The sequence below is a fragment of the Bombus affinis genome, chromosome 13, assembly GCF_024516045.1.
Source record: "Bombus affinis isolate iyBomAffi1 chromosome 13, iyBomAffi1.2, whole genome shotgun sequence".
In the NCBI taxonomy this organism is placed as follows: domain Eukaryota; kingdom Metazoa; phylum Arthropoda; class Insecta; order Hymenoptera; family Apidae; genus Bombus; species Bombus affinis.
The window spans coordinates 10524307-10551126 of NC_066356.1; the positions used below are offsets into that span (position 1 = coordinate 10524307).

Below are 26820 nucleotides of genomic sequence, written 5' to 3' on the forward strand. Positions count from 1 at the left end.
AGATAACAGGAGATAGGTAATGACGTCAGTCGAAGAATCGATGCATCGATCGAGTATCGTCATCGTCGATTAAGCGTGTACCAGGTATAACTCGAATGACCTGTAACGCTTTTAGAAAAATGAAAAATCGATAAAATCACCGAACCTAATGCATGCTTATCCGGTCGTGAGCGATGAGGAATCTTCCACTAAGTTTCTTCCCTTAATGAGCTATCGATTACCATTAAACCGTGTTGAAATTAACACCGTTGCAGAGGTGATTTAATTGCGGATACATAACACAACAGAATAGAAAGTTCGATTCTATTATGATAAAAGCAAGGAATACACTCGGTCGCTTTATCCACATCGACGTACCTTTTCCTTCGTTCGTCCAACGTTTCCCAAAGTTTTGTTGCTTTGAACGCAATGCAAATTTATTTATTCATTAGACGGCTAGAAGAATCGAGAAAAACAGAGATATTGCTTGTTACGCGCGTCTGAGAAAATAATACGGAAGCGATATACGAGTATGGAAGAGCGAAAAGGTGTGTAAAGTGATAGCGAAATGAGCGGATGTTTAGACTATCGATAGCGAATGAAGATCGATTCGGGGAATGAGCGCGTGGATGCATGATGTCACGTGAAAATTTGGCACGAGTGGCAAGAATCGTGTTGCGCGCGTAACGTCTTTACGGGTGTGTTGCGTGTTGCGAAAGCAAAACGCAGTTGCTTGGTAAAAAGAAGCGAGAAGCGCATCACGCGATGGCAATTGTCGCATTTTTTTCTTTCGTGTCATTACTTCGTTTAATTATAGATTATTTTATTGTCACGCGAAAGATATTTCTAAATCCTTCGCGTATACCTTGAAATTACTGAAAACAAATATTTCTCTATCTTTTTCCCTTCGACTCTTCAATTATGAAAAGCAACGATTATCCGCGATAATCGTTGGGATGAAAACGCACTACTATTATTTTAACGCAACCGGTTAACAGAGAATTTCCAATGGAAACGTACCAGGAAGCTCGTGGTCTTATTGCTACAGCAACTGGGCTTTATTATTTGTTGCCATGCAGTCGTATCGAAACGAATTAAAATCGTCGTCTCAATTGACCTAATACGAATCGCTCAGACCCCCTGTGAGCGTATCTCCATGGAAATGTACGTATGTAAATCAAAATCAATTACGCGCGAATAGTTACGCGAAAGAAGCGATATCATGTTGTACAATACGATATAACAGAATCCGGTATACATGGCAGTGAAACTGCTTTAACAGTGTTACGTAATCTTGAATCACACCGTATTGCCGCACCGAATCGCAGAAAAGTAACAAGATTTTGAAAGACAGGTTTCTCGAAACCTTCGGGACAGGATTTCATTTTTCTTTACTTTCACGCTTTTTTAGACGTATATTTTGTTAATATTTCGAGTCTCGCAGATGTGGACATTACATCTTCGATAATTTTAGAACAGCCCGATCTTTTAATCTCTTACCATACTGTATAGAAAGGATTATCGTTATCATCGTTAAAAATTCCCTGTTTTAAAATAATTCCAAATAATTTCTGAACCGAAATTATACGAATAAACGCATCGTGCGTTTTTATACGTATATTATACAAGATGAGCGATTTATTGTGGAAAGGAAGACAGTCTCTCCTTCCGGTTACGTTATTCTCGTATACTAAGGTGTACCCATACGAAATCTCGTATTCGCAATGGGTAAGGTCATTATGCAAGAAGCTCGTATCCCACGATAGTAAAAATAAGTAATTTTAGAGCGTGGGAGGCTCTCATCATTTTTACGCGAAATTACTTCGTTTTTGAAGTAACCTTCTATTCGTGCGTTTAATAAGTTCGTTTCCAAATTCACATGCCGGCGACCGAGAGAGAAAGCAGACGTTCGCTGCATGGAAACTAAACATCGGACAGTTAAGAGACTTCGGAACGAAAATTATCGCAGGCAACAGAGAATCGGTAGCGTAACATGGAAATTATCTGTGAAACATTCTCCTCCGATGACTCAATGCAAAGATGGTGCAGGGAAAATCAATATTTGAACTTGCGATAACCGAACAGACCTTAAAACTCAATGAAATGTAAGGACAGTTTACGAGCAAATAACTTTTGTTCTATTACCATCGGATATCTTACGCGTCCTCTTTATTGACAAACGGAATTCAGAAACGGAATGACGAATAAAACGATAAATCCTCGAGCTGACAAGAACGTCGTGGAAGAGATAACAAAAGCAATTTTGTAAGCTTTCAGGAAGAATGGTAGAAAGATTTGCAAAAATTAGTTGACGAAGACAAAGGGAGACGAACGAGATATTCTCTGACCGCCTTCTTGGGGTCTCTGGTTGGTCGCCATGACGACCTGAAGGGTCTATGCTCTCCGGTAACTCTCGAGGTCGACAAGGACAAGTCGTCAAGGGGTGCCAGCAACACTCGTTTCTACCGCTCGTCACATATTCGCCAGAGCGAGAACTCTTTTATTCCGACAAATACCATGTTCCGTCTCTTAGCAAGTTTCGCTATAAATCTCTTTCGTTCGAAGGAAGTAGGAAATGACATACCACCAGTTAGCACAGAGTCGTGCAACTTCTCCCACGATCTTTCTATCATTTCCTTACGACACAAATAGAAAGGGCTTTGATACAAATGTGAAAATTAGTAGGAAGAAATTTGTGCGATTGTATACGACGTTATTCTTTGTTTCGTTTCAAGTTGGCAAATGCCTTGGAATTCCAAACGGATCGTTGTACCATTCTTCTTCAGGAAGTCAGGTTCAGAGATAACATTCTTCAGCGTTTAGTATGTATCTCGTACAAAATGTCTATAATTAAGCGTAATTAGTTAATTTCATGTAATCTCTTCCGTTTGAGAATGCAACGAACCGGTCCATTCGCGTGGACCATGTGTGTTGGATAAACTTGACGAATTTACGACATGAATTAATCGCCGGCTACGTGATCTTCCTACGAAGATACAATTTTTCGCATCATACATAATCTTTCGATTTTTACTGCTTGACGTAATTCCGTTCCTCGCGTAATGAAAAAGTGGTTTTTGGGAAAATCATAAAGCAGAGACTCTTTTATGCTCAACGACGACATACGATCCTCATACGTATTTTATCATTGTCATAAGATCACATACTTGCAATACGAAATCTACATACGATATGCCTTACGTAATCTCGCGCAATTTTCTTCGGTTCAATTCTTGTCTGCTCAACTTTAACTGTAAGAAAAATCCCACTCAACGTAAATGTAGCAAAGACGATGGCAATGAGTATATCGATAACGACGTGCTTCTCGAATCTTGGAAAACTCCGAACGTAGAAAAATGATTTATTCGCGACTAACAGAGGCTTGGTACTCGAAAATAGCGAATCGATAGAGAGTTTTCTATAATCGATGGGAAATTAACGTATCTAAAGTTAGAATTAAGAGTCCCTGTTATAACAACTTCCATTGTTTATAATATTCATGACGTTATCGAGCGAATGATTAGAAAGATCAACGAAAGCGTATTAATAAGAAGCGTCCACATGGAAATTTCATTGCGAAGAAATATTCCATCTGACTAAATATAACTAGAACGGCAGCGGCAAAGCAAATCGAAATACCGAATTGAACAGAATTTCTACGACTAAAACTTCGTTGCAAATGATAGTATTATCGAGTAAAGTGACTCATCCTCGTATCACGCAGAAGGTTGTTGGAAAAAAATCGTGTAAAGTCTGAGAATTAACTTTATATATTCCTTTGACACGTATTTCGATTTTCAATGTGAATTTTCCAAACAATCCGATATCTCTCGAATGAAATCCTGTATCGTCGACCGTATTAGTCTACATAATCTTTCGTCCTTCGCGAAAAGTATAAAGTTATTTATATACGTACCTTGAAATTATTAATTCAAGAGTTATTACGCTTTGATGTTCGTTAAATTATAAGGATAAGTCACCTTTGCATTCTAAATATTTTTTGTTCTCTTTTTTTTTGTTTATATCGTTTAATACGTAAGATATATCTGTTCATGTAAATTTATTTCTCCGGCAAAACATGTCATCAGTGTATTCTTGCCTTGTTATGAATATTCGAGACGTTCAATTTGTTTTGCTAGAAACATACAAATTTGCATAAAAAACATCCTCTGCGTTAGGCGACGTGCAAGAAAAAAGGAGAATTTGACGCATAAGAAAGAGCAATCGATTAAAACTTCATTCCGAATGTAATTTTAACGTACGATCGGATATAATTGGCTCGAACCGTGTAAATTAATTTATTATCGTTTATTATTATTCGGGGTATCGTATCGACAAAACAGAGGAATCTTCTCTGAAATAAATCAAATTTCGAAATATTTTCGTATGCACATGGATAACGCTCGGATTTTATAAAACGTCGAGCTTCGTTGCATTTTTATTAATAAAACGCGCTAGAAATTATTGGATGTAAGCTTTCACCTTTAAACTTTAACAGTTTTTAGCCAACTATGTTATATGCGCATTATTATCTCATACAGGATACTGAACGACCTTAGTTCCTCGTTATTATTTTCTTTTAATATTTTAGCCAACTATGCGCGTACAGAAAAACGAGTCGGATACTCTCGCAGCGACAAACGCACCGATAATAATAGAATAGAATGTTACATCAAATATTTTACAAACATATTTTAAAGTATTCACCGCGTCGATATTTATTCTTTGGAAAGGCTTTCAAAGCTTTTCAAACGTTGGTCGGTGCATGTATACGTACGTATATACGAGTATGTGTCATGTACGTACAACTTACGTCTTTGCCAAGAGACGGCAAGAGACGCGCAGAAACGCGCGTAAACAGGAGAAGACGAGTGGGAAATGTAAGGAGACGGATAATGTTACAAAAAATGGTATTCTAATCTCACAACGAAATGGCCCGGAAGACAAGGGGTCAGGGATCGATATCGTCTAGTTTCGCAAAGTATGTGGAAATAGTAAACGATAAAATAATGGAAAACAAAGCGAGAACGATCAATTACATTTTTCAATAATTTCAATGATAAACCCCGATTCAAAATCAATCGACATGACATCGCTTCTTTAAATTTAATCTTCAAAATCAAATGATTTTCAAGCTTCAAAATAAATTCGTTGCTAACCGATATTTGCATTGGACGCAATATGGTTATTCGTAAAATAAAAACCTTTAAACCCAGATACGAATATTTCTATTAAAAGCTTTTTAATTTGCACTATGATTTGGATATATAACATACGATGGATCCTGGAACAAATCGAACGTATTCTCGTCAGACGAAATTTGAACAGAAATTCATAAATTTGCGCGTTCTTTCAATCGCAATCGAGCAACTATTATTTGAAAATTAATGAAAAATTCATACTTATATAACTGCGAACGATTGATTACCACGAGGAATTCACTGGGCATACTTTGTCAATCTAATTAGTAACACCGAAAACGTATTAAAAGTAAGTTTCGTGACAAAGCCAGTGGGAAGAAAAGTAGCGTTTGTCGATTAATAAACCAAGAGATAGAAACATATATCTAACCTCGTGTGCATTTTTCTCGCAAAATAGTTATTATGCAACCATTTGAACGTCTACTGATAAATCATTACTAAATTAATAATTTACATTCTTGTTTAAACATTGTAACACGCTTTCTCGTGTTTCTTGCCCTGTTCATTAACAAAGAATATTTCTGTCGTGAGATTGCATTTACAATTTGACGAATCTCATTTATCTGTGCAATTCTACAATTATACAACTCTAACTATGTCGATGACCTGCCGCGTCTTTCAACTGAAATTACTACATTCTTACCAGTCTGTCCTTACATATGTATCAAACTACTTGAATGCTCGATACGAGAGAAAACACTTCTGTCTTATCATGTTTCAGATGCGTCTTGTTTATTTCACTCTGATAACACGACCCGAGACCGAACAATAGCCGTGATTGCGGTCTGTTGGACTCGTCGGTCAACGATTGTGTTTGCTGAGTAATCTAAAGCTTCGATACATACAATACGGAAACACGGAATCGAATAGAGTTGACCCATCCGGCGCTGTGCTATTGAAATTAACATTAATCGAAAAATAAGCGTTTTGCAAGTATCATAAGACCAAGGAAAAAATTACATTAACATATATATTGAATTTTACTGTGAATGTTCATGAGCAGCAAGTGCATAACACGCGTAGCTCACCACAGCATACCATTTGCCTAATGCCCAACATTTTCATGCCTAATGCAAGTTCTACTTCTATCAACTGCTATAGCCGTGTACCATTGGTTCGCGTTAATGCGTTAATAATTCTTCTACTATTATTATTAACAGTGTTTATATCATTATACATAGTTGACGTTTATTATACGCAACGACGGCGATGGCATTAATTCACGAGAATCCTTATCTTACCACGTTTCTCCTTTTTTCTTTTTAGCGAGTTTTTGCGTTTGCTCGTTTTTGTCAACACCTATGATAGCGTTTTTTGCGCATCGATATCGTTTCGTTGTTTACAGAACTATTTTGCAACGTTTCATTTAGTTTTTAATCGCATGTTATGCTTCGTTGCAAACTTGCTTTGGCAATGATAGGAGATATTATTCGGGAGGGAATAATCTATGTCACAGTTTAACTTGTAAGGAGAACCTTAAGGAAATTATTATTGAGATTAATTGCACAGATAAAGAACAATACCGGATATTAATTAATATCTTCAAATTTTCACAAAGTTCTTGTACCAAAGAAAAGAACAACAAGATAGAATAAGGTAAAAATATTCAAATGAAAAAGGCACTGAAACCTATATAAATAGGAATACAAAAAGAAAGTGGGAAGGGCGATAATTAATCGGATCAAGCGAATATTATTGAAACTACGTTCAAGTTCTACGTAATTTAACGAACATGTTCTACGGTTGGACCTTGTCACGCTATGAAGAGTGAAAGTGTATAATTTCAGGTTTATAACTACCTTTTCTAGCGTTACATAAATTACCTTTACGTTGAAGATCGATCGTTTCGCGATAACTTCGAGCGAATCGAATAATAAAACGTTCAACGCGATTGATCGAAAATAAGATAACGCGATTAAAATAAAGCTTATTCAATGGAATTCACGGTTGTGGCACTGGCTCTAAACGTGACACTCGAGTGTCATTGTGACGTTCAAAGTTGCGAGAAAGTGGCAGAAAGAAAAATTATAAAGCTAAAGGTAATTTTTCTCAAGGCTACTGTTTCCACATCCTCATGGTCACCTGTATTATTCTTTCAACACTTATGATTTTAAAACTTCGACACTTATGATGATAAAATAGCATTTTACGAATATGTTACACGTATTATACGGAACATATTGAAATTTCAGTAGCATTGTAACAAAATACAAATATCATATTTATTATCAGGAACAAAAGCCATAAAGATAAAGGTCATTGTTTTCAAGGTTACCATTTCCATGGTCCATGATGTTGGTCATCCGTATTAGTTTATTAAATAAAACTGTGCGTATGTCCTTGATCTTCCAAAGTAAAGAGATAAGATAATTTCGATATTTTACATTCGTGTAATTTTCACTTGTTTGTGAATGTTAATTATGAAATCAATTTGATACGACAGACTTGAGAAATTAAAATACATATCTCTCTATCGTAACTATCGTAACTTTTCTATCGAATATTTCGTAATAATCGAGAGTAAATGTACATAATAGATTTGACATTATATACGTAATTTACATACGTAACGTGTAATACATATCGTTTAATCTGTTTTCCATTACTGAGCGATTTACATATCAAGGAAATCCACAATTCCGTTCGAAAACAACACTGATAACTAAAAATTCGAGAACATCGTCCTTGTGAAAAATAATCTCTTTACTGACGTATTTCTCTCTTTTACTTTTGTTGTTTATTGTGCTCTTGCTTCTCATTGCCATGTTTGGCATAGAAATGTATGTTCATGATAAACATGATGTTAATTAAATTGATTAAACGTTACAATGTCCTTACTTTTATCCTTCGTATAGAATGAAGCGAAAAGATCATTTGATTTTTCAGTCATATCGAACAGTTAGTTATCTGGTTATCAATAAAACTATAGTTATCGCTTGTAACATAAATATATAATTATACTCACAGCTATTAATTACTGATCATAAATTGGAAAGAAAGAATGTGAGTTAAGACAGCGTATTTCACTTCGATAAGTTTTTTATTGACAATACTTTGTTCACAATGTCACGAGAAAAAAGCAAATTCTCAGCTTTCTACAAAACACGTCATACTTATCTAGTTTAAGACTGATTATTCTCATTTGGTCATTAGCTTACACCAATAAAGATCCATCTTTTCCATCGAATTGATACTAATTTATAATGACAAGGAATTATGTGGCGAATCATGATAAACAAATACCTATTCTCGTAAATGGCAGCAGGATCGCTGTTATCGTTGGAAATCATTAATTTTATATAGTTCAATGCGCCAATATTTTTCTGCATTCGAGAAACACTTGTAATTAAATCTGTAACAGTTGTAACAACGCAATAAACGTCTAAATCGATTCGTACTTTTAAAATATAATAAATCTATTCGCTTCGCAATAAATTCTATTTTACCGAAACGTTTAAAGCATTTAGAACACGAAGTGCATTCAATTTTGACTTCGATGATACTATTTCTGAAACAAAAGAATAAATTACTATCCTTTACTATGAAATTCTTTGTCAATGTCAAAGAAAGGAAGGTACAGATATATATTAAGGAGAATTCAAAACAGTATTAGTGAGAAAAAGCGATCTTTATTATATAATATGCCCTTTTTCAATTCAAACGTTCTTTTTATGCTATATATATATATATGCATGTCAGGTATAATATAAGTTATATTATACGTAAAGTTCTTATTATATACAAAGATGTAATTGTTGCACGTACATATGTATGTATATGTATACATATATATATATACACATGCATATACGGACATATATATATACGATATATATGTTTGATTAATGCGAACATGAAACTACAATAATTGGTTTGTATATCGCTCTAAACGGAAGAACTTGGAAATAGATTGTTGCTGGTAGTTCATGCAAATTTTATCAAAAAACTCTCCAAGGGACGTACATATCTATACATGGTCGTAATAATAAACTCAATAGGAATTGACAGGAAACTTAATTACAATATAAACTTCAACTTATATATGTATCATACATAAAAAAAATTCGCCTAGTATTTACAAAAAGAACAAAATTAAAAAAGGAAACGAACGCTATATCGTTACACTGATAATAGATTCGTTTCGTTTCTCGATTCGTGAAATAAAGTATGTATGTATATAATAGATAACGAAGGAATCGAAAATATACGAACATATTAGACGATGACTAACTCTTCCAGGATCCTGTGAATGATTTCATTCGATTTTTATTTTCACCATGCATTGGTCGCTATAACATAACACCGTACATACTACTTTGAAGCCTATTGTAACTATGACGCCATCGTCTACGTAATATCACAGACAATCTTAAAATTTACCATGAAATGATAGTTATATCAACGGTCCGAGACAATATCGATTTACAAATGCTTCGAGATCTCGACCAGTCACGCCGAATGGTCGTGCCGAACACAACTGTTCGGATATCTTGTCTTAAACAACGCGTTCGAACGAAAATGATAAATGTCTTTGGATAGCATTTCGCAGCGAGTACGATTCCTTTTTTCTTTAAATCGTCTTGACGGTCTGCCTCTCGACGGCGTGTAATTTCGTTCTACGGGTAAATGATACGTTTGCCGTATATTCGATCGAATCTGATCCTACCCGAACTGGAAAATGATATTTTAATTATCTGAATGATTTGAATTTGTTGGTCTGCATCGAAGACGGCGTGATTAAGTCCAATGAAAACTTTCAAGTAATTTTTTAACAAATGATGCAGGTGAGTTGTACAGATACAATCTTAAAAATTAATCAATTTTATCGAGGGAAGGTTTTTAATTATTTCGGTGATATTCAGTTTTTTAATTGCCTGACAATTCATTATTGGATTATAATAAGTTACGAATGAAATCAGTTTCATAATCTGACATAATCTAATGGTTATTCATTAACTGTTTTATCGATATAACCTACATAATGAAGTATCATTCATCACACAATATATGAGATCGCGTAAAAAATAATTGGGCTGTGTTATAAATTAGAAAGTTATCTGTCTCTGAAATTATTCATATCTTTTTATAAATATCGTACTTTGATTATACGTGACATTTTACAGAAATTCATAGTCAATTCATGAATTTATAGAAAGAGATTTTCCGCTTGTTTTATCTACAAATAATAAATGAATAATAAATGAATACCATCGATCGATATGTATTGTTAATTGGCAGCTCGATCAATCGCAATCATATGATCCATTTCGAAATGTGACTATTTCAAACAATTCAATATATATTAAGGGTATTTTAATTTTAATTGCATCGATAATCATCGATTGAATCGATGTGATACGCTTGGCTTAATCATCGGGTATTTTCAAACGAATTCTTTACAAAAGATAAAAAGATAAAAGAAAAAATAATTCGGTGGTTCTGCTTCGTTTGTTCGATATTTTCTTGGTTTGTCCAACAAGATTTCGATATCTACAAGGATTCGAGATCAGGTTCGATTCGATACTGAAAAGTCGTTCGAGTCTTGCAAGCGGCTGTTATAGCGGAGGCTCGATTTCGACCCTCTCTCACTCGACCGAATCACCTGGAAGTTCTTTCTAACTGGTGATCGGTAGAGCATAACCGCGGTAGCTCGCGGTTGCCAGGTCAAAGTTAACGGTTATTTTCACAGAGAAAGAGAAGAAGAATCACACTAGTATGCACAGTCCGCGTAGGTAGTCTCATGGGAGAAACGCTCATCTCCCTCCTACTCCTTTTTATTCCTCCTTGCTTCTCTTGCCTTCCGTATTCCTCTTTCTCGTTTACTCTTCTCCTTACAGAGTTTGATCCTCCTTCGTGTCTCCTTGTCTCCCTTGAAGCCTGCTTGGTGCACCGGCTAGAAGGAACGCCTGCGATTGGTCACAGCTGGCTAGGATCGATGATGCTGCTTGGCTGTTAGAGCCTACTGGCAACATGGCCTCGCGCCGTAATTCACTGGACCCTTTTAATGCAATACGCGCGTGTCGATGACTTTTTGTCGTTGATAGAACTCGACGTTTAATCAACGTCCTAAGGGGTCCCAATAAATCAAGTTATCATATATTTTAAAACTATGACCTGTTTTTTTTTCTCGACGCCAATCTGGATTAGATCGGTCCACGACCGGTGTTGTCTCAATTCCGTCAATATCTGGATATTTCTGGAATCCGGAAGAGCAACTCTCTCGTTACAAACGGATGAAAACCAGCTCTCAAATTATATATGGAATATGTCACACATAGAGAGTTGAAAATATGTTGGGTCGAGAAGATGCAGAAGCCGAATATAATAAATTAATACTCTGCGTTTTGTCGAGCTTTCTTAACAAGGGATGGAGAAGGATCGATCGATTTCGCGGCTTTCGGCCGCTCGTCGTGCGAATGACACTGGTACATGTGACACGACGCGCTGGCTATATGGGAAATCATCCTTAGACTTCTTCCTCCTCGACGATCGGCAGACTGCTCTGATGCATCAGAGGGCTCGTTCTTGCGGTGAAGGCCATCACCCAGTAATCGAGCTCCTTCTTGTTTTCCATGAGAAAGGTTAACGCAATTGGCGAATCGAAACCTTTCTGTCTTACCAGAAATCCTTCCTCTCCATAACGTTCGATCATTGTATTCCTCAAGTTCAACACGCCCAAAGGTCTGCACACCTTTTTCTGTGGATAAATTACGGCGAAATGCTCGACACTCGTCCGGTAGACCTTCACTTGCACGCCTTGGCGATGACCATTCGGACTCATCAAGGTCATATAACCGCTCATGTTCTCGGTGTTCCAGCAAGAATCCACGTTCGAGTCCTTCAGGCTCGACTGATTGAATTGCAGGAAGTTGGTATGCATCGCTACGTCGGCTGGCATGTCGCCTTTTTTGTTTTTCTTGTTTGTAATTTTTGTCTTTTTTGTATTCACCTCTAGTACTTTGAATTGATCAAAAGATCAGACTTTTATTGGAAAAGATCTGAGAAGTTTGTAATAATACGTTGACGCGAGTAGATTAGAATATCACACAGAGTCAACGACTCGTCTATGTAACCTTTCTCTGCGTGCAAAGAAGATACACTAGTACGCCAACAAATCTCGCGATACTGTTACTCACAGCGAACTGTCTGCGTAAACTTTCGCCACCTCTATTTATACAAGGTGTATGTTTCGATGAAGCATACGCATGCGCGTTGCTACACGCGCAAGTGCTCCCAGCAGATGTCATCGCAAACGATAACTATCGCAGAGTTATTATGATTCAAAATCGTCAGCCGATATTGTGACAGAAATAATCTGCTTACGGAATAATTTAAAAATCATACGTACGTATAGTTCAATAACGCATTGCATATTGCTCTCTGTATTTCACGGTAAGGTTATCGAGCTTTTATGCTTTTGGTTTTTTACCTAACACAGCCAACAACGTTCTGCTTCCTACAAACAATATTGAAATATTCGATATACATATGTCGCAATAATTTGATTCTAGAAAATAGCGAAAGTACTTTTGCTTTCTTCTCCAGTTCATTATCATATTTTATTTTCTTTTGCATTGTGTAAAGAATATAAAATAGTTTTATAAATTCACTTTAATATATGAATATAAATTTCACTGATAATTCGGTAGAAATTTGAAATGTAATTGTTGAAGAAATAATCTAATCGATGTATTATAAATACATAGTACCATTATAATATACTAACCTTTTCTGATCTTTAGAATCAAAAAAGTTTTATCGTAGTATCGATGGTGGTTTCATATTACAAACATATTGCAACCATTTAGTAAACATTAGTAGGAAAATATTGAAATTATTGCCAAATTGTTACACGATACAAACAAGTCCAAAACATATTTATTCGAAACGCAAAACGACGATGATATATATTCCTAATTATTCTGCTCCATACAAAAAGTAGTCAATTCAATATCATATATATGTGGTATAGTTGTTCATATCTTGATCTATCTTTTTCTAATTTCTATAAACAAAAGTCTTAAATATTTTAAACAGATTATACTTAAACGTAATTTATTTCTTTATAGATTCACACATCCAAATCACAATTCGCAAACATTAATTATTTACTACAACATGTTATGTACATAGTAATGTGGAAATTACTTACTTTTTTATATACTTGAGTTTTTATTATGATAAGCGAGAAATCAAGTTATTTACCAGTCCGTTATGTTTTAAAGAAAAATATTAAATGTATACATATCATATACGTACGTATATCCATATTATGTTGTTAATTAAATTTGTTAGGAAAAATAGTACTCGCAAAATAAAATAAAGTACGTTCTTATTATTTACAGGTTTCTGAATTCTGAAGAAATTACTCAGAATGAGACAGAAAAATAAAGTTACAATTTCTGCAGTTGTGAGTTTCTTGGACAACGCACTTACCGATTAGACAAATCATGGTCTTTTACACATAACTTATAGTATCAGTTATCAACAGAAGAGACTGCTGCAATAAAAATGCAGCTCTACTTTTCAGTAATTTGACTAAAACAACAAAAACGTTCTATAAATTGACAGTCAACTAATATTCCTAGTTATCAACTCCAATATCTTTCTTTCTCTGCCAATATGTACGTTTTAAGCATTAAAACTGTGAACTCTATAATTCGTTAAATCGTGCGTATTCCATATGGTAACTATAAGGAAAGTAAAATTCGCGTTGAGTTTAATCGCATATCATTACTTTGCCACTGTTGTTTGCCGCCCTGTTTACACAGGGCTTTTGGCGAGTGGCCAAATTTCTCGTGTCTCGTTTAGTTTTTGGAACGTACTTCCCGAATTTAGAGGAGGAAGCAAAACGTTCTGGCTTCCATACAGTGTGAATCAGAGTTCAGATCTCGGGTATCCCTTTGCCAAAGAACCGGTCGGTACACTCATCGGTATTTATTGAGCGTCAGGCGTCCTCGTTCATTCTGATAAATAAATCATTTCCATTGTAAAATCTACGCAATCGTTCCTTCTGAACAAATTCTTTATTTATTTTGTTCTCGAATAGCAAATTGCAAAAGCGACCTAATTGCCTGAACCCTCTACTTTTCAAGAGTATCGCGAAAGTGGCATTCCGTGAAAATTACGCAGCGGATGTTAATTGCCTTCCTTTGACTTTTACGTATTATTTCACGATTAAACACTCGGGTATCGTACGGTTAATAGGAGAAACGATAAATAATACAAGTAGCATGTTGTAATTTTGTACCTGACAAATTGTACTTCTTTCCGTTGCAAAAATGAAGCGAGAGCAATAATTGTACCTGAACGTTCAACAAATTTGTCGATGCTAGAGGAATTTTTGATTAGAAAATTTCATCGTACAATTTCATTTATAATGTAACTTAAAGGATTATGGCAAATCGTTTCATAGCCTACTATGGTATGAACATTTTACAATGCGATATAACATAAAACCACTGACTTCTGATATAATCGTCCACTATTTCTTTTTTGATATTAATATTTTTCAATCTTTTAATTAAATGAAAATATATTTTATTCTCTCAGTTTCAGAAAGCAACGTTATTTCCTATTATGAAAAGCCGTTATCATCATGCAGATCTGTACTATCAATCCGTGAGCTGATATAATATCTTAAATAATAAACTGCATTGAAATTTAATTTAATGCAAATAACGATATTTCTTAACATTACAACGTATCGTAGGCCTGAGTGCAAGCAACAACAACAACAACGACAATCAGTTATTGAGGAAAGAAGTAAAATTAAAGTAAGTTAAAATGAAACTTTGGAAAGGATTAGGTTAATGCGTATAAAATATCATTTCCTCAAATAAAACTTTCATCTAGATTTCAGATTTTTAACACTTATCAATTTTACAATTAAAGAATGCTTGAAATGATTTTTAGAGTTTATACCGAAACAATTTAATTTGCATATATGTTCTGGCAAAATAATATTAAATATTCGAAACTAAGAGAGATATTTTGGTAACTGTCTTTTAGATAAATCACGATGATTGCTGTAATTGCTGCTGCTGTTGTACAACCCCACAACGTACATGCTATGTAAGTAGGATTAAAATATATATAATTATTTTTATATTGTACGATCGTCGCCTTAACAATTCCGTTTACTGTAGAAATATGTGCAACCAGAGGTTCCAAAGTCCTTTGCTCCAATTCGTGTAAGTATGAAGCCTCAGTTAAAATAATAAAGTTTTTTAAGTTTCAGGTTGTTCTTCGCACATTTGTTTATACTCCTTAGACATTTCTTTCTTTCCTTGATAACACTTTATTATAATACAATCCACCTAACAAATATTATTTCAGCATTATTGGAAATCAGGTATACCAATGGATAATAACACTACATACCGACTCTCCTATTGGGAGTGCCCGAGTGCTCCAGTAGATCCTATCCCGCCTCGAAATTGGTTAATAACCGGAGATGGTGAAATATCAGATGAAACAACATATAAAGTAAGACGTCAAAAATAATAATATTTTTAAAATGGGAAATGTATTTTTTATTCGATGCAGGATTCAAAACTATATGATTTGTTGTAACCGAATAATGTACATCAAATCCCTTTGTCCTAATAGGATCATCATATACGCGTTCGTCGCTCTTTCATTGTAAAGATCTATTGATCCTCGCTTGAGATCGATTAGCCATTGTCTTTTCAATTTTGTTCGATATTTCTTTCATGCGTAATATCTGCACACATTTTCGACTGTTCCAGAACAGTTATTTCGAACACTTATGTGTAAAACCTGAATCACCCTGTATACCTTGTGAGAAACAATTGCTCGGTAGAGGTTCTATACAGGATGTTACGACTCAAAAACATGACTACACATGGAAGTCTATACCACAAATAGAACCTTATAAAGCAGAGAATAATTTATACTGCGCACCTGCACCGTTACTTGGTAAATACAAGCAGCATTAGAAGTTGTTACATGTAAATACTAATTCAAATGTTAAATGCATTATATTATATACTAGATATATATATATATATATGTATGTGTTTCACGTTCGTTGTTTCTATTCTTACATAAAATATCTTCCCTTCTCAATTTTTTACGTTTATCTTCTACTTGTGTCGATGGAAATATTTAATATCTGCATATAGATACGAGTCCCATAGAGATCTAACAACCCTACACAACAAACTCTAACAAAATTCAAGACTCCGCTTGTACTGTAATAGTGTACCGTTGCAAATTAATTACAATTTTGGTACAAAATTTGATGTTTCAGATGATACAACATACAAATTAAGCTATTATCAGTCTGGTTGTAATCTACCTACGCTATCTTATGCTCCTATAAGAAAATATGTTAAACCAAATATTCCAATGGAAGACCATACAACGTACAAACTTAGTTATTGGCCAAATAAATCTATGAAGGTAATAAACATATTATCTTAAATGTGATATTTTGTATTATCATAACAAGACGGTCTTCACCTGGCTTTGCAAACGAAGGATAATACATGGTAGAATCAGCGATGAGGAAAACCATTGTTCAGTGTAATATATACGCATTCTGATATATTTTCCTAACAATACTTTCTTCTATTCTTGTATTCTTTAGGAAGAACCTTTATGGCAGAGAAAAGAATATGTGCCACCTGCTGAACCGATGGATGGGTGCACAACCTACAAATTAAGTTATTGGCCACATTCAGAAAAAAAACGTTCACCAATCATACTTCAACCAACTGAGAACCTTCTAAATGCTGATTGTTGCATCGAGGATAATACAACTTATCGTCTGAGTTACTTTGGCTGTGGAGGAGATAAGCGAACTCCTATTCGGCAACCTAACAATATTCCATTTTCGCCTTGTTCTCTATCTTATGATACCATTCATCGAGTATGTAAGATATAAAATTTAAATATTTTAATGTTTCTTAAATTGTCTTAAAAGACACTAAAAGTCATATTTTGTACAAGTCATATATGTACCAATATCTTTCAGTATGTGTATATGCATATGTATATATAATAACGAGTATGTAACATATGTATGTGTAATATTTCAGATGAGTTTCTTGGGCAACTGGTGTGTTAAACAAGAACCACCGATTATACCTTGCGATAAACAATTTTTAGGTAGAGGACCCATACAAGAGGTAACCACGCAGAAACATGATTATACATGGAAGAATATACCATTAGAACCAGATGCTCGTCGCGCGGATAATCTTGTTCCTGCGTGTACACCTATCGAATGCACGTATTACAAATGCATTGTCTATTTTAATAAACAGTAGCAATATTGGTTTATCTATTAACATTTTTTAATGGATAATATTATTATTGTTTATTATAATATAAATCTACAAAGTTTGATTGATCATTTGATTGATTGATTACAGGTTGTACTACTTACAGACTTTCTTATTTAGAGAACGATCTTAAATCGTTAACACCTATTCATAATTACGCACCAGTACGTACATGCTGCTTACCAGATGTTCCAATGGAAGCAGAAACTGTCATGCAGTTGAGTTATCAGCCTGTGGAGTGTGCGGATAAAGTTGAAAAACCATGGAGTGAGAGACCTCCTTACCAACTTCCAGTCACTCCTATGGAAGATAATACTACATACAATAAAAGGTTCTATATCTTACTTTACGAACGATCGAACGAATAGAAAAATAATTTAGTTTAAGTATATATTAAAAGTTGTATTTATGTAAATTATGACTATTTTTTCAGTTATATTCCGCCTGGTACATTGTGCCTGTAATTCTGGCATATTTGCATGCCTCTTTCATCAGCAAAAACATTAAGGTAAAAATTTAGAATATTTTAATAGTATATTATACTATTAGGTTGTTATGGTACAACTAATTTGGTTAAACTATCAATACAAAGTGTTAAAGCATAGACAATTATAATCAAAGCATTCTACACTCTATTATTAAAATACAAATTACACGATGATAGGCGGAATGTTAAATTGTGTTACATATGAAGCATCTGTTCCATACACAGATGATACACATATACAAGAAAATTGACAGTATGCATTCTTTGAAGGACACCATCAAAGTGACTGAGAATAAAAATTAAGCTTGAATGGGGTGAGTCTGAATGTTCTACCTTTTCTTTATAAACGTATCTTTTGTATAATAAACTTACATGTACCATATGAGTAGTACGACTAATGAAAAAAATGAATTTTAGAATCTAGTACAAAGATCTGACTAATATTTTATTACGTACAAAATATTATGTTGCAGACAAGTTCTAAAAGTAATAAATACAGACCATCAAAAGTGTGTTTACTTTATTATGCATTTCTTATGGATCCTTTAACAATTTTTATGTCATCAACGGGTCTGTCATTCTTATCAGTTTCCACTAATCCAATCCTTTTCACTATTGTCATACCAGAATGGATTCTTCCTGTTAATGAAAAAGAAAACATGTAAACAAGAATAAAAATATTTTTAAGCTCTTTGATGTTTGCAATTATTAAAGTACAATGTTAAACTGAAACACTAATATCTATAATTTCTATGATTAACTATATCTGTATCATTGGAACAGCAAAAATATTTTGAATGATCATAAATTAAATAATTCGCAAAATATATTTTTAAAACTCATTTACCAAAAATTGTATGTTTTCCATCAAGCCACTGTGTTGGTGCTAATGTGATAAAAAACTGTGATCCATTAGTATTTGGTCCTGAATTAGCCATGGAAACAACTCCAGCACCTAAATCCAATATAATTTTTTTCCATGGAATATTAAACTTGATAATGGTACATATTCATATAAGTTTTATTGAAATATCCTATGACAATATCAGATTATAATTTTGTCATCCCCACAAGTTTTTATAAATCATAAAAATAAAGATACTTGTGTTAAACATACCGGTATGTTTTAAATCATCATGTATTTCATCATCGAAACATTCTCCATAAATAGACACACCACCTTTCCCAGTTCCAGTAGGATCACCACCTAAAATAAAATAAAATATCAAACTTTCTGAGCTAATATGAGCGGAAGTTGTTAATTGAATCAATATGATACCTTGTATCATAAAATCTCGAATAATTCTGTGAAATTTTGTTCCATTATAATAACCACGTCGTGTAAGTTCAGCAAAATTTCTACAAGTAATTGGTACATGTTTCCAATAGAGTTCTATCACTATTTCACCCATACTGTAAAAAAGAAGATTATAATAATATAGGAATATTAACATAATAGTTAAATTAAAATATCATAATATCGTAATATACTTTCTTATTTTTACAATTATTATTATATTTTGCCAAATTAAAAAGAACAAAAGAGAAATAAAGATGGTAATTAGTATATACTTGCGTTGTTTCAAATGCTACGAATGGTGGTTGCCAGTGTTTATCAGGAATACCAGATATATTTGTGAGGGCCATATTATCATATATAATGATATTTCGTATAGTGTTCGTATAGTGTTCTTCCTTTAGGGGTAATCTAGTAAAAACAAATAAGGTTAAATTTTAATCTAGCGGATCAGAGGTTATTAACTTTTTTATTTGTAATTTTATAGTTTTAAACATGTAGAATCTGAAAATGCAAGTTTTCACGTTTCATAATTCTTGCATATTTATAATCCTAATAAAATTCACGTTTTGTAACCATTACTCTTTACAATCTTATGAACTCTAACAAAATGTTCCAAGTATTTATATCAATTTATTCATAATACATGTATTCATTTACAACAATTATTTAACTTACTCTATACTGTGTACTCTATACTTACTCTATACTCTATAAATTTTAAACAAGAATCTGTTAAAGATAATAATTACTTATAATATACACAGATAATATCTGTGGATTTTGAACTTGAATAAAAGAGTGGTACCACAGTTATACGAGTCGAATTACACCGTGTATGATATGATACATATATAAACATGATGCTGTTACGCTATCGCATGAACTTATCTTTGTATTCAGTGATATCGAGATGTAAATTAGAAGCGAAATTTGAAATTGTTCGTGAAATCAAAAAATTAGAATTATTTAAATTCTGCAAATCTTTAATCATTTTTTAATACGAAAGAGTATACAAACATTTTATTCGTCATAATTGAAACTAAAGTCACTAGTTGCTTGCTTTTGAATTACAGCTTGTCTTGTGATAAACAATTTTTTTTATATTGCCATTCTGCAATATTGCAAGATCACGAAACAAGAAAAATTTATAAACCCTATCACTATCAGTTACATTACTGTTCAAGTTTACAGGGCGTTCTATGATGATCAAATGTCTATCTTTATTTGAGGAGTACAGAATTATAATATTATACAATATTGCAGCAAGTAGGATATGTTAATTGTAACTGGAAGGAAATTTCAATATTTATTGTGACCTGGGAACCTTTACTTCATTATCTAACATACTCAATGAATTCATTGGAATTTACTTTTGTCACTCTGTTACAATGGTAAAGTTGGTACATTCACATTATTGTTGTACGAGCTCTTATCCAATGCATTAGTTATCTTTTCATTGTGTTTATTCTACTATTTTTATTTTATTTAAAGTGTACTGTGAAATGTCATGCAAGAGGTAAGTGATAGTCTTCATAATATAATAAATTATACCTAATTAATATACCTAATTATACCTAATTATACCTAATAATTTACAATAAAAATAAATTTATTGCAAAATCAATTTGAAATAGAAAGTTCGATGTGGATAAAAGTATTAATTACTCAGCCATTTTTTTCATAATTTAATAACACGGACTCAATTAATACAATACAAATATATTTTTTAAAATAACGTTACAGTACATACGTTTCATGTTCATTAATCGATAAATGCATTATGATCATTGAATTATGAAGTAATCAATAATGTTTTCACTTGCTCCCTATAATCATTATCATTATTTATGCTTCTGTTTTAGGGCAAGTCTTCAAAAATTAGCCAAACATGATGTTATTGGATTTAGCAATAATTCTATTTTGAATAGCATGGAACGATTTATTCAAACAGTGCGTGAGATGGAAGATACGATTTTAATTCCCAGTCGACTACTAGATTTAACAGTAGGCGATTCACAGGATAGGCTTCAGTTAGGGGACGAACGTAGTTCTATTATCAACGCAACTTTGGCTAATACCAATTTATATCACCTTTATAACGTTATTAGTCAAATGAAAATCGAGATGTTATGGTCACAGAATTGTATGGATAATTTTCAAGAAACAGAGGATGATTTTGTTCTGTCAACCGAAACGTTAAAACGCGCTAGGACTTCGAGTAGTACGTCGATGTATGGTATGCAAAGTATCTATACTTCCTCTAATTCAGAATCCGATACTTTTATTGAAAATAATTTTGGAGGGGAAAATGAGAATGATGTTAGTGCTACTGCACAGTCTTTTAAGAAGCATTTACGTGGATTACATCGAAACATACAAAAGATGACATTGGCTGCTGAATATTTGATACTAAGATATCAGAATGTTATCGATCATTAAACATGATCATTTCATGAACGGTTGAAAGTATGTTAAATATATGTATTAATTTTATTTAGCGAAATATTTAAACAAATATCGGCATTGAATAAATTGTACACATTGCATACATGCACATACATTGATATTTAATGTACTGTTTTTGAATTATATTTATTAAACATTAAATAAAAATTAAAATTTGGTCTTGACCTCAACTATCACGTCATGATGATACAAATATGTACCATTAATAATAGTAGTTCGATTGTGTAACAGGCCTTGATGTTTCCTTGTCATATATGTACATATGTACTGATAATTTCAAATTTAGCTCCAAATTTATATATCGATATTACTAAACAAAAATAACTACATAAAATAGCTACATTCATACTATAGGGTAACCATTTACATATATATGTGTGTGTGTGTGTGTGTGTGTGTACTTTATATATGTATATATACATACATACAATATACGCATTTGGACGCATCATATGAACGGAATAAAACGATAGTAACGACATCTGCAGATATTTCTTTTTTTTAATATGAAAATAAAATACCGCCAATTCAATGTTGATCGCATGTATGTTAAATTTTTCATTCATGTTGTAGAAATATAGAAGTTACTTTTAATTTCATTGTAGACAGACACGCATAAAAAAGAATTTTGAAAAAGTGTCGATTTCATTTTAGCTCCTCAATGTTTTGACGTGCATGGCAATGGCGGATTTTATGTTTATCACATATTTTATATTATCGTTGACACTCAAATTATGTCCAGGTGGGCAATGTATTTTTCAATCAAACAAATACTTTATGCTAATGACAAGCTAACAATTCAGAAACAAAACGTTTATTTTCTTCTTATTTAATGTTTCATACTAGCATCTAACACATTTATTGCTATTCTTTCAATTGAATTTTTTCTGATCTTTTTTTGTTGATTTGGCATTATTATTCAATTTGATGCACATTTATCTGAATAACTGCATACAAGTGTGCATATGCACTAATTATAAATAATGCTTCATAATATCTTGAAATATATTTCAATGGTTAACAGGACTCGTTTTTAGGAGAAGAAGAGAAGTTTTCTTTATTAGAAAATGATTTTTCTGTTGAAAGTGAAGAATCACAAAAGTCTATAGATACTATGGCTTTTAATGGCAGTTCGACTGGGCAACAACGTTTTAAATGTCATATTTGCGAGGGACCAGATTGCCTATATTCTGAAATCTGCTATAATGCAGTTACTGTAATATCTCTTGTAATATTGTATAGAAAGTCATTAAATTACGGAATATTAGGGAAGTAATGTGTGTTTTAATATTCAATAGTGTTGGAAATCTAGAGTAAGACAACCAGATGGTATAGAAAGTGTAAGTAGAGGATGTACTTCGACGATAGATCAAATGTTATTAATATGTAATAAGCAATTGCCACCACGTATTATTCAAAGTGTTACTAAAAAGAGGCATGTAAGTGGACCCTCACGAGGTGTACAATATCATGTTGAATGTTGCCAAACAGATTTTTGCAATGGCGGGCCATTTCCAATATTACATGACTTTAATGGAGGTAAATATCATACACATAATTTTATCTTTTTATTTATATATCTTTTTTGTACAAATTATGTTCCATTTTTTAGATGTTGTTGAAGAAGATTATGCAGTTAAATTAACATTGGCAATTTTGGGTCCTGTGGTTGGATTCTGTATTATTGCTGGAATAGTGCTGTTTTATTTATTGGTATGTAGGACTCGTAAAAAAAGGACATTGGCTGCAAGGCGTAATAAACTTGTTATAGATTCTGAAATGGAGTCATCTATCCTACATTTCTCATTTTCTTCTCCGACATCCACCACGTATCATTCTCATGAATTAAAAGCAACTGCAGCTGGTGATAGTACACTAAAGGTATGATATAAAATATTACTTGTAGTAGTTGTTCAAGTTCAAATATAGACTAATCTGTCTTCATATATATATTTATATGTTTATTGTTAGCTATATTTGTAGCATTAAAAGAAGTTTATTATATGTAGATATAATTAAACACAGCAATATAAGCTTTTTCAGGAAAACACAAAATAATTAAACAAATAATCATATATATAGGTATAATATGGTTACATGTTTTCTGAATTCTTTTTTATGTAGGCAATTAAACTACAAATTTGTATGCTTATTAAAAATTCATTTCATTTCAGGTTCAAAGATATAAAAATTGATTCTCCTTTCTTCCTACTACATCTTTTGATTTATTTCGTAATTTTCATATTTTAAATATAAATATTATATAAATTGTATATTGAAATAGGAATACTTGGATGGAAGAAGCTTAACTAGCGGATCAGGATCTGGTTTACCATTATTGGTGCAAAGAACATTGGCTAAACAAGTGGCATTAGTGGAATGCCTTGGTAGCGGTGGTAATGGTGGATTTGGTGGAGAAGTTTGGAGAGGAATATGGCATGGTGAAAATGTTGCTGTAAAAATATATTTTTCACGAGATGAAGCAGCTTGGGCTCGTGAAACAGAAGTTTATTCTCAATTGCTACCATCGAGACACGATAATATTCTCGGTTACGTCGGAAGTGATATGACAAGTAGAGCAAGTTGCACTCAACTTTGGCTAGTGACACATTATCACCCGATGGGCTCGCTTTTCGATTATTTAAATCGAACACCTCATTCTTTGACACATCATCAAACACTCAGTATTTGTTTGAGTATTGTGAATGGATTGCTTTATCTACATACAGAAATTCATGGAACTAGAGGGAAACCAGCCATGGCACACCGTAATCTCAAATCTAAAAATATTCTTGTTAAAACTAATGGTAGTTGTGTAATTGCTGATTTTGCATTAGCTGTAACGCAAGAACGTTTGGCTACAGATAGAATCGATTTAAAACAAGGTACAAAACGATATATGAGCCCAGAGATTCTTGAGCAAACGTATGTATTACTTTTAATTATATTTTTCGAACAATAGCTTTTTAATAGTTGTCTCGTTAAATCGCTAAACTAAAAATACTTCTTCAGGATAAATGTTGAATGTTTGGAGAACTTCAGACGAGCTGATATATACAGTTTAGGATTGATACTGTGGGAAGTTTGCAGGAGGTGTATAAGTAACGGTGTTGCATTAGAATATGTAGCACCATATTCCGAGTGGCTTTCTAATAGCCAAGAACCTTCTATCGAAGAAATGCGAAAATTAGTATGCTTGGATCAACACAGACCACCTCTTCCTAACAGATGGCATTCTGATCCAGTAAGCATTTAATTCATTAATTTTTTGCTTTAGAACTTCCTTTTTTAGAAGAATGAAATGTGAAAAGGTTGCTTGCTTAGGAAGATATCAAAATAATAATATATATTTTACAGACATTGGCTGGTTTGGGGAAATTAATGAAAGAATGCTGGCATGGAAAACCTGCAGCGCGACTACCTGTTCTTAGAGTAAAAAAAACACTTGTTAAACTGGCAGCTAATGACACACGTGTCCATTTGTCTCTTGATTAAGTAGCATGTATGGATGCGTATTATTTTATGCAGATATTTATTAGTATGAAGAAAATAAGCTGCGTGGCTTGTTCTGTAAATTTATTTCTTCTTTGCAAAAATGAAGGACAATTATATAAAGTTTGTGCTACTCATTTACTTTATTATAAATATATTTATAATTATCTTGAGTTGAAAGATGATACTTGAGGCAAAATGAAATGAAATCTTATTTCATATGATTCTAATATTGTATATTACGATTTATAGGATAATATTTGTGTAGTATATTATGTGTCCTTGTATAGTGTATTTAGTAGTTAAATTAAAAAGAAATATTTTTTTGTTAATTACTATTATTATTAGTTTCTAGTACCGTAAAGCCTCAGCCGTCTCAGTCTAACTAAGCTGGCGAAGAATATGTTCATCGCTTTGTGAAATTATCTCGTATAAATGAATATTCATTTATATCGGATATTTTAATTGGGTAAATAAGTTACCACTCTGTTATGTAAAGAATGAAATTTCTATCATTTTTATTCTAAGAGAATCTTTAAACTACTTGAGAGAAAGGGAGATGCGATCATCTATCATTGCCAATGGCTGAGAATTATTGATGTGTTCATTATAATTAATGTGCTTAATTAGCTAGATTATTTACTGTAATTATAACATAATAACTATAACAATTGATAACTCAATAAATAGTTGTTATAATTGTAGTAGCAACTATAAATATAAGTGGTAACAAAATTTTTATCAAAATAACAATAGGTTTTTTATATCACATATATATCAATCACTAGGAAATGTTTTGCAGGTGGTAACAGCTATATATTCAAAACGTTAATAAACAGACGAGACTATTAGTACATATATCTTTTCGGCATAATATTATTTTTATATGACATGTATGAATGTTAACAAGATTTGTAATAAAAATCATAGTTAGTGTATCGTCATCCATGTAAAAAAATTTATTCACGAAGTTCATCAATATTTCGATTGTTTTCACTTTTGACGTTCTATTTTTAAAATGATCTGTTCTTTCTCCTTAGAAAATTTCTTGTCGAATGTTCATTAACATCAACTAGTGAAATTACTATGAAATGTAAATATTATGACAAAAATATTGTCGCGAGAAAAGTATTAATAAATAATCGATATAATAAATATCCAATAATAGTATTTAATGAATAATCATTATAAATTAGATATCGGAGAAAAATAGATGAAAAATTTGGGAGAATACTCCAATACAATACAAATTTAAGTTATCAAACTGAAATAACGAGTAATTTAAGTGTTAAATTTCTTAGTGCGGTATATCTTATGAACAGATGACGCGCTATTATCACTTTTTAAAAGGAATTCAATTGCTTTACCATTTAACCTCAATTCTACCACTCTACAATCCTATTTAACAATCTTATTCCTTGTTATTTTCAAAAAAGCGAACTTGGAAAAATTCAAAAGTGTTTCGTACGATTACATCTCAAACGTAGACAAATGAAGGGGAATGTAAGTAAACAGAGGGATAGCGACGTATCTGCGGGTTTTTCTTCGAATCGATCAAATCGATCGGATGAGATATGGGTCGTT

General features: G+C 32.9%; 4 protein-coding genes and 1 long non-coding RNA gene across 17 annotated transcripts; 3 read left to right on the top strand and 2 right to left on the bottom strand.

The window, feature by feature from the left end:
- Window positions 1-8201: 8201 nt before the first annotated feature.
- On the bottom strand, window positions 8202-15692 carry LOC126923645 (uncharacterized). The gene is made up of 2 exons (XR_007713256.1): window positions 15564-15692; window positions 8202-15499 (listed from the first exon to the last, which is right to left on the bottom strand). It is a non-coding gene; the product is annotated as an uncharacterized LOC126923645 (long non-coding RNA).
- On the top strand, window positions 12450-18618 carry LOC126923641 (stabilizer of axonemal microtubules 1-like). 6 transcript variants are annotated; one of them, XM_050737318.1, is made up of 12 exons: window positions 12450-12524; window positions 14733-14801; window positions 14893-14956; window positions 15192-15254; window positions 15329-15373; window positions 15519-15668; window positions 15932-16121; window positions 16456-16607; window positions 16795-17076; window positions 17246-17435; window positions 17582-17822; window positions 17925-18618. In XM_050737318.1, the coding sequence occupies exons 2-12, from the start codon at window positions 14779-14781 to the stop codon at window positions 17953-17955; spliced, it is 1431 nt and encodes a 476-aa protein (XP_050593275.1). In that variant the 5' UTR covers window positions 12450-12524; window positions 14733-14778; the 3' UTR covers window positions 17956-18618. The 6 variants fall into 6 exon arrangements, with proteins under 6 accessions (XP_050593275.1, XP_050593276.1, XP_050593274.1 ...); XM_050737317.1 differs by lacking the exon at window positions 12450-12524 and adding an exon at window positions 14533-14604; XM_050737315.1 differs by lacking the exons at window positions 12450-12524; window positions 14733-14801 and having other exon boundaries at window positions 14812-14956; window positions 17925-17999; window positions 18134-18618.
- On the bottom strand, window positions 17482-20142 carry LOC126923644 (peptidyl-prolyl cis-trans isomerase-like 1). Of its 4 annotated transcripts, none has more exons than XM_050737325.1 (7): window positions 19979-20142; window positions 19555-19686; window positions 19258-19391; window positions 19096-19185; window positions 18826-18933; window positions 18498-18617; window positions 17482-17791 (listed from the first exon to the last, which is right to left on the bottom strand). In XM_050737325.1, exons 2-6 carry the CDS (start codon window positions 19623-19625, stop codon window positions 18502-18504), a joined length of 519 nt encoding a protein of 172 aa, XP_050593282.1. In that variant the 5' UTR covers window positions 19626-19686; window positions 19979-20142; the 3' UTR covers window positions 17482-17791; window positions 18498-18501. The 4 variants fall into 4 exon arrangements, with proteins under 4 accessions (XP_050593282.1, XP_050593281.1, XP_050593280.1 ...); XM_050737324.1 differs by having other exon boundaries at window positions 18480-18617; XM_050737323.1 differs by lacking the exon at window positions 17482-17791 and having other exon boundaries at window positions 18403-18617.
- Window positions 20143-20347: 205 nt separating this feature from the next.
- LOC126923643 (uncharacterized) lies at window positions 20348-21914 on the top strand. Of its 3 annotated transcripts, XM_050737322.1 has the most exons (3): window positions 20351-20669; window positions 20770-20794; window positions 21141-21914. In XM_050737322.1, the coding sequence occupies exons 2-3, from the start codon at window positions 20781-20783 to the stop codon at window positions 21715-21717; spliced, it is 591 nt and encodes a 196-aa protein (XP_050593279.1). In that variant the 5' UTR covers window positions 20351-20669; window positions 20770-20780; the 3' UTR covers window positions 21718-21914. The 3 variants fall into 3 exon arrangements, with proteins under 3 accessions (XP_050593277.1, XP_050593279.1, XP_050593278.1); XM_050737320.1 differs by lacking the exon at window positions 20770-20794 and having other exon boundaries at window positions 20348-20669; XM_050737321.1 differs by having other exon boundaries at window positions 20665-20794.
- Window positions 21915-22186: 272 nt separating this feature from the next.
- LOC126923640 (activin receptor type-1) lies at window positions 22187-26180 on the top strand. 3 transcript variants are annotated; one of them, XM_050737311.1, is made up of 8 exons: window positions 22187-22288; window positions 22399-22486; window positions 22782-22960; window positions 23043-23283; window positions 23357-23625; window positions 24029-24669; window positions 24757-24988; window positions 25102-26180. In XM_050737311.1, the coding sequence occupies exons 2-8, from the start codon at window positions 22420-22422 to the stop codon at window positions 25237-25239; spliced, it is 1767 nt and encodes a 588-aa protein (XP_050593268.1). In that variant the 5' UTR covers window positions 22187-22288; window positions 22399-22419; the 3' UTR covers window positions 25240-26180. The 3 variants fall into 3 exon arrangements, with proteins under 3 accessions (XP_050593268.1, XP_050593270.1, XP_050593269.1); XM_050737313.1 differs by lacking the exon at window positions 22399-22486 and having other exon boundaries at window positions 22270-22288; XM_050737312.1 differs by lacking the exon at window positions 22187-22288 and having other exon boundaries at window positions 22332-22486; window positions 22769-22960.
- Window positions 26181-26820: the final 640 nt, after the last annotated feature.